At 47.0% G+C, this 7,379-nt stretch overlaps 1 protein-coding gene across 1 annotated transcript; it reads right to left on the bottom strand.

Moving 5' to 3' along the window:
* Nucleotides 1–1,824: 1,824 nt before the first annotated feature.
* Nucleotides 1,825–5,674, bottom strand: LOC126506402 (40S ribosomal protein S25-like). Its single transcript, XM_050149931.1, has 2 exons — nt 5,599–5,674; nt 1,825–2,240 (listed from the first exon to the last, which is right to left on the bottom strand). The coding sequence occupies exons 1-2, from the start codon at nt 5,672–5,674 to the stop codon at nt 1,825–1,827; spliced, it is 492 nt and encodes a 163-aa protein (XP_050005888.1).
* Nucleotides 5,675–7,379: the final 1,705 nt, after the last annotated feature.

Genomic DNA, 7,379 nt, shown 5'->3' with positions numbered 1-7,379 from the left:
GGGAGAATGCAGTCCTCTATGGTCTGGGAAGTGACTATTTGGTGAGGTTTCCTTTTAGGGGAGGTGAAAATGTTTTGGAACTAGACAGAAGTGAGGGCATACAGCACTATAAATGTACTGTCATTTTCCTGTCTACTTTCAAAGTGCTAATTTTATACTAAGTGCATTTTACCTTCATTTGAAAACAATATTCTGGACATTGGAGACATGCTTCAGTGGTTAGGAGCATTTGGGTGTCCCACAATCATGGGGGACTCTCACCACCCATGTCCAACACACCCCTGTAACTCCAGCTCTGTGAGGATTGGGGTGGGGATAGGATGACTGGGGCCTGCTGGCTTCTAGCCTACCTGAGAAAAAGTGAGTCCCAGGTGCATAGAGAGACCCTACCTCAAAGGACTAGGGAGAGAGGTGACAGAGGAAGACAGTTGGTGGCCTCTTCTGGCTTCTTTGTGTGCACAAACGTATACATACACATACAGATAACTAATTATAAGAATTCTGACCTGTGATAAATATCTGATTAAGTATGTAGGCTTCAAGTAGAGCACTCAAACCATTTGCTTTTAGCTAGTTACAGTCACAAAAGAGTGGGAATGAGCCGGGCAGTGGCCACATATGCCTTTAATCCCAGCACTTGGGAGGCAGAGGCAGGTGGATCTCTGTGAGTTCAAGGCCTGCCTGGTCTACAAGAGTTAGTTCCAGGACAGGCTCAAAGTTACAGAGAAACCCTGTCTCAAAAAACCAGCCTTGGTAGAGGGAAGACTTCTCTAGTGGCTTGGCTGCTTTGTTTTTCTGGTTTTTGGGTTGAACCCCAAATTCTGTCTCTGGATTTTTATTATTTGTGTTACATACTTCTTTTTTTGAACAGGTTAAAATAAACTCATTAAAAAATATTGAAAGACTGATCAAGTGGCCCACACCAGTAATTCTAGCACTTGGGAGGTTAAGGCATAACAATTGCCATGAGTTCAAGGCTAGCCTGGGCTACCCTGTCTCAAACAACAACAACATCAACAGCAACAAGCCACTTAAAATAACAAATGCTCTTGACTCACCCCCTTGTGTCTTAACTACAGTTTCATACTGGTTTAGAATATATATAATATCCCAAGTGAAACTTAATGATGGTGGCTATTCTTATTGACATTACTAAATATATTTTAAAGTAGAAGTTCCTTTTGTTCGGGCAAATGAAATGTTATAGGTACACCAAAACCACCTGAGCCCAGTCAGGACTCTGCAGATGCTGTGATGTCGCCCTCCCCTCTCTACACAGGTAGCCGGTACCCTGAATTTGGCGGTTATCATTCCATGGGTGATGTTCTGCTTTCCTCCTTCCTGCGAGGCCAGGCAATCGTGTGTACGGTTGCTAGTCTCCTCACGTCATCATGAGAACCATCAGCTGGAATCATAGCTGTTGAGAGAAGACTCATGATAGGGTGTTCCTTACCTTCCTATTTGGATTATGGTTGCTGGTTCAGCTTTCAGAAGCACCTGTCTAAGCACCTTTGCCGTTGCTTCCTAGGAAAAAAGGCAACCTTTATTTTATGGAGGACTCTAGTGTCTCTTCAGTATTTTCCTTCTAAAATTACCAATGTTTTGGTTAGCTTATTAAGAAAAACCCTCTTCCTAAGAGAATTCATTGATATGACTCATGAGTGATAAGAGGCAAGAAGCCATGAAATATGTGTTTGAATTAAAGCAAAATATGTTAATATGTACATATGTAAGTATGTGCATAATAGGCTGCACTAGATAATCATATCTTTTTTTGATTTAATAAAGTTTTATTTTTCCAAACGTACAGCTGATTGAACCTGTTCATTCATCTTCACCAGCAGCTGGGGCATCTCCACCCTTTGTGTTTCTGGTGTAAATTACCTGGGCTCTGTGCTTTGAGACCAGCTTGATAAGCCCTTTACTAAGGAGCTCCTGAAGAGCTGCCCTGGCCAAGGAACCACGAATCTTCAGTCTCTCAGAGACCACGGCTGGAGTAATAAGTTTATAGTTGGGCACTTCCTTACAGAGTTTGTCATATGTAGCCTTGTCAAACAGGACTAGATTGTTGAGCTTGTCCCGAACTTTGCCTTTGGACCACTTCTTCTTTTTGGCCTTGCCACTGGACTTATTTACTGGGTCTTTGTCTTTTTTGGCCAACTTTCCGGCATCTTTCTTCTTCTTGTCATCCTTGGGCAGCGTGATGAAGCTCGGAGAGTGGCGACGACCACTGCAGCCTTCTTAAGATGTCGGGGAAAAACTAGATAATCATATCTTTATAGAAAGATCTTAGGTTTGGTTTTAAGGCTAGGAAACAGTAGCCAATCAAGTATTGTGTCTTTTCCCCCAACCTCAGAGCTAAGGACAGAACCCAGGGTGTAGGCAAGTGCTCTGTCACTGAGCTAAATCCCCAATCCCTCAAGTAGCTTTCCAATGTCAGTTACTGAGAAAAACTACATGTAAAATGTTTTGAGGCTGGAGAGATGGCTCAATTGTTAAGCGTACTCATGCACACAAGAGAACCTGAATTCAGATCTCAACATTCATGTAAGAAGCCAGGAATGATCCTAGGTATGCCCATATGGGTGCTGGGGGAGAAAAGAGGGAGAAAGGGGGATCCTTATGGATCGCTGAAATAATGTGAACTCTAAGTTCAGGGAGAGACCCCTCCTCAAAAAGTAGAAGGTGCAACGATAGGATATTTGATGCCTTCCTCTGGCTTCTGAACACATACACAGAAGCATATACATCTCATACATTTGCACACACTCTTAAGTTGCATGTGCATTTGTGTGTGTGTGTGTGACTATCACAGCACGTGTGCCAGAGACACACGTGAGCTTCTGAGGATGCTCCTGTCTCTGTCTCCCATCTCTGCACAGTGATTACAGATGTTCTCAAGTTGTGTGTTCTCAACTTCTGCTTGAGTTCTGGGGATCTGAAGTCGGGTGTTTGCACTTACCTAGCAAGTGCTTTTATCCCCGCAGCCATCTCCTCGGTCCCAAACTCTGTCTCTTACTCTCTGAATACACTTAGCAAACTTCTATTCACGAAGTTAGTAATTCCTTCAATACCAAACAACTGTTTATTACCTGTGTGCATCTGTGGGGTGCATCCTGTCGCTCTGAGTGGCTCTCATGTGGAGTGCAGAGGGCAGCTTTTGGGAGCTGGTTCTCTCCTTCTACCTTAGGTGGGCTCCAGGGATTGAACTCAGGTCATTGGGCTTGCTAGCAAGTGCCATTACTCACTGAGGCATCTCAGCAGCCCTACTCATTGCTCTTTAAAAACTAGTATTTGCAAGAACTCTTGCAGCTGCCTATTCCTTATAAGGGTGGTTCCTCGGGGAAAAGCTTAAGGTACTATAATTGCGCTGAACACCTTAGAGCGCATGAAGTAGAATCCCATGCTTTTACTTTAGAAGCATGAGAGGATCTGAAAGTTACCCGGGCAGCCCTAGAGAGCCGCACTCCTAATTAACTTTCTCATTTCCCACAAACTAACACTTAAAATAGAAACTTTTATGGATGAGTAAAGCCTATTCATGGTAGAAAGTAATTGCTACTGCCTGAGATGTCAAGGAGTCGTTTTCTAGGACAGAATTTCCTAAGACACCTGAAAAATTAAAGGAATATAGCCTTTTCTGTTGTTTTACTATTAGCAATAAAACACACCTCTCTAGCTCCCCCCAGGTGTTTCTTTTGCACAATATAAACTATGATATCACAGCAAGACCGAAAACAAATGACCCCATGAGACCGAGCATGTGACAAAGGGGGTTCTTGTGTTTGGAAGTTCATATGCTGCAGAGCCACTGAGTTGCCTGGGTCGGTTTCCTTCCGGGAGGAATGAAGACTGAGCACATGACTTCCAGAATCCAGTCTAACCTCAGAATCCCAGAACAGTAGTTGGTTAGCTTCTGTGATTATGTTTGGTACTATTTTTTTTCAAATAGTGTGTGTGTGTGTGTGTGTGTGTGTGTGTGAGAGAGAGAGAGAGAGAGAGAGAGAGAGAGAGAGAGAGAGAGAGAGAGAGAGAGAGAGAGAGAATATCTTTGGCACTGAGGGAAGCCATGATACCATTTCCTCCCTCTAAATTGTAACTATCTCTTGAATCTCCGGGCTATAGTTTGCCTTCTGTGGTTAGCTGTCAGCACAGCAGGCATTCCGCACCTGTAATTTACAAATCCTGGGTTGCAGGGTGCCCCCTCTTCTGTGCTCTCGCCTCCTATGTGCTTAAAAAGAGAGGCCTTATGACACTTCTGACAGCTCTCTCCTCTCAACAAGGCGTGTTGAGGGCTCACTGTTTGTTAGGCTTTGGATTCGACTGGGGAGACGGAGATGAAATATTCTCTGTTTTGAAGTTTGATGGCAGAGACAGCAAAGGAAAGAAGATTCCAGTTCAGCTTCGTTAAGTTGTTTGGCAGAAAGACTCCAGTTAGCCTAGGCACAGAGTCACGGAAAAAGGGAGAAAACTCCCAAAGAACAGATGAGATTATACTGCCCCAAAGTGGAGAAAAGTGGTCTCCAGGAAGAGGGGCAAGAAGTGGTGAGAAAGCGGCATAAAGTTTAAGGTAGCAGAGGACAGGGCAATGGCATAAAGGAAGGAGAGAGCCAGGGAAAAGCCCAGCCATTCAGGAGGGCCTGACTGCCCACGGGAGGAGTGCTTGCTTTACTGTGAATGCAGTTGGAGGCTGCCTAATGTGATGAGAGGGAGGGGGGCCCAACTGCAGGTATTTGGGGGAACAATCACCTGAGCAGCACTGTGGAAGCAGCCTTTGAGGAAGACAAGCCAACAGGCATTTCTGTAAGCTTGGTAAGAAGTAATTAGGGCTGGAATGAAGATTTGGTTCAGAGAGAGAGAGAAAGAGAGAGAGAGAGAGAGAGAGAGAGAGAGAGAGAGAGAGAGAGCGAGAGCGCATAGAGGTGCCAGATGAACAGACGTGAAGACAAAAACGGGAGAGGATGGAGGGCAACTCCCAGCCCCCACCTGAGTGTCTCAGGAGGGAAACTCAACAAGACTGGAAGCGTATGAAGAAACACCTGCAGAAAGGAGATTTAGTTTTGTTTGACCTCTGTTATGAGGCCATCTGACTCCAAAAGGATGTAACTGAAGTGGAAAGACGCCATTCGTGTCTGTGTGACGCTAAGAAGGAGTCCCAGTATGTTAGGGACTGGCAAAGGGAGGAACTCCAGGAGGAGGCTGAGCGAATGCTCCACACCCACACCCCTCCTTTCTCTCAGAGCAAGAGGGTGCTGCTCTGGCCAAGCTCATGTCTCTCTTGCTGGCCAGTTGTGCCCCTTCAGGCCTTGCTTCACCAATGGCCCTGCCCCGTCTTATACTTATTCTTTCTGTAAGGTCACATAGGTGGGAATGTCTCCATATAAACAACCGAGGACCCACCGTCCTGGGTCCTGCTTCTTCCAGTTTCTACTCTCCTCCATTTCCTATATAAATTTCAGACAAAAGGGTCTCCCCATCCTAAGTTCCTCATTTCCTACTCAGCTGGCCGAAGCAGTCTGGCCTCTCTTATTTCTTCCAAAGGCCTCAGTATGACCCTCAGGCGTCTTTCTGTTGTCTGACCCAGTGGCAGTCACCCACCTCTTCGCGCTCTGAGGGTTCTCTTTTCCCTTCTCTCATTGCGCACCTTCTGGGCAGCCTGACACACGACTCTCATTTCCGGTGCCAGACCCAGACTTTCGGGTCCTAGACTATCACATCTATGACCTCCTGAACCCATTCTGGCTTCCAGAAATGAGGCAGAAAAATAAACATATACGATGTATTGAATTTTTAACAAGCAACACGATTTGGCACGTTGTCGCCTTCCTTTTGCATTGCCTTTTGAGTCCCCTAGTCCTATCCTTCTCTATGTACCCTCTGCTGTTCAGCACTGCCAACGAAAGACTCGAGAATTGTCCTGTGCACACTTACAGCCCTCATTCCACATATTCAGTCAAGTGTCAACGCTAGAGGGCATTTACCAAGTTTCTTCCGGACCTGCCACACTTCTACACCCGTACCCTTGAGTGCCTTAGCTCAGAACCTTAGAGTCGATTTATAGACTATAACCATATCATCTTAATGGGTTGTGTCTATCTCCAGCCAAACACTTTTTACCCTCTGGGAAAACTATATGGATCTAAGGTCCAGATACAATACACACAATATTAGATGACATCTGGCAAGTTTTAGGGGAACTATGTGTGTGTGTGTATGCTGGGGCTAAACTCATCCTCCCATACTATGGGCAAGTGCTCTAACATTGCGTTACTCTTTGTGCTTTTTTTTTTTTTGAGCGCGTCTATGAAGTCCACGCTGACCTCAAATTCATGGCCCTCACCACCCTGAGTACTGGGATGCCAAGCTGCGCTGTCGGGGTGGCCCTCGCTTTCATGACGTTGGGCTTGTGCAACTACTACGTAGCCACTAAGTGTGTGCTGAACTGCCGGTTATTTCTGGACAGAGGGAAAATCTAAGAGTTGGGTCACGTTGGAGATGGCTAGAAATCACCGCCAGCCGCCTGCGTGCAGGACCAGGCCTAACCCCTGGGCGGCGCACGCGCGGCTCCCGCCTAGGAGTCAGCGCTGGGGCGGGGGCGGGCCCCCCCCCCGCGTCCGGACCCTCGAGGAGCCGAGCCCTCATCAACCTCCGCCAGGACCGCCCGGCCATTAGCAACGCAGCTGTAGGTGATCGTCATAGCCCGCCGGCCAGTGAGAGACGGGGCTAGCGGGTTCCAATCGTTCGCCGCAGCCCGGCCGCCGCTCCGCGCAGGCGCGAGGAGCGGTTGATTGGCAGGGGAGGAGGCTGGACCACCCGTGGGTGCTGCAGAGGCTGGAGAGGTGAGGTCACAGAAGATGCTGCGGGTTGGAGAGGTCTCTGTCCTGGTCGTCCGTCAAAACATTAAGAGCGGTTTAACTGCTCGGGCCTTACCTATGTGTGTGATTTAGTCAAAGGAAGACCTGGTTTTAGAATATAGTTCACTGGCTGCGGAGCTGGGAGTAGGTAAAAGTCTCCCACGGAGATCGGGGTTCGGATTCCCAGAAACCACGTTAGTGGTGATGGTGCACGTGCCTTTAATCTCAGCACTTGGGAGGCAGAGACAGGCAGATCTCTGTGAATTCGAGGCCAGCCTGGTCTACAAGAGCTAGTTCTAGGGCTCCAAAGCTACAGAGAAACCCTGTCTCGAAAAAACCAACCAACCAACCAAAAAACTAAATTAATCAAAAAATTAAAAAGAAAAGGAAAGGCGCGGTAGTATTCCCCCCCCCCCCCAGGAGCGAGAGTGGTGGGGACAGGTGGATCTTTGGAACTTGTTGGCTTACCTGAATTGATAAGCTTCAGGCCCAACAGGACTTGTAAACCTGGCAACAGGATGGATG

The sequence above is a fragment of the Alexandromys fortis genome, unplaced genomic scaffold, assembly GCF_014885135.2.
Source record: "Alexandromys fortis isolate MF-2015 unplaced genomic scaffold, M_Fortis_MF-2015_v1.1 scaffold_0, whole genome shotgun sequence".
NCBI classification, from domain to species: Eukaryota; Metazoa; Chordata; class Mammalia; order Rodentia; family Cricetidae; genus Alexandromys; species Alexandromys fortis.
Note: the sequence above shows the minus strand (reverse complement) of the source record. Positions and strands in the feature narration are given on the sequence as shown.

Bases quoted from the DNA above. Each gene is read 5' to 3' on its own strand.
- LOC126506402 (XM_050149931.1), bottom strand. From the start codon at position 5,674: ATGAGAGTCGTGTGTCAGGCTGCCCAGAAGGTGCGCAATGAGAGAAGG. The intron at 2,241-5,598 runs GTGGGTGACTGC...CGACATCTTAAG, and splicing joins AACCCTCAGAGCGCGAAGAG to AAGGCTGCAGTGGTCGTCGC.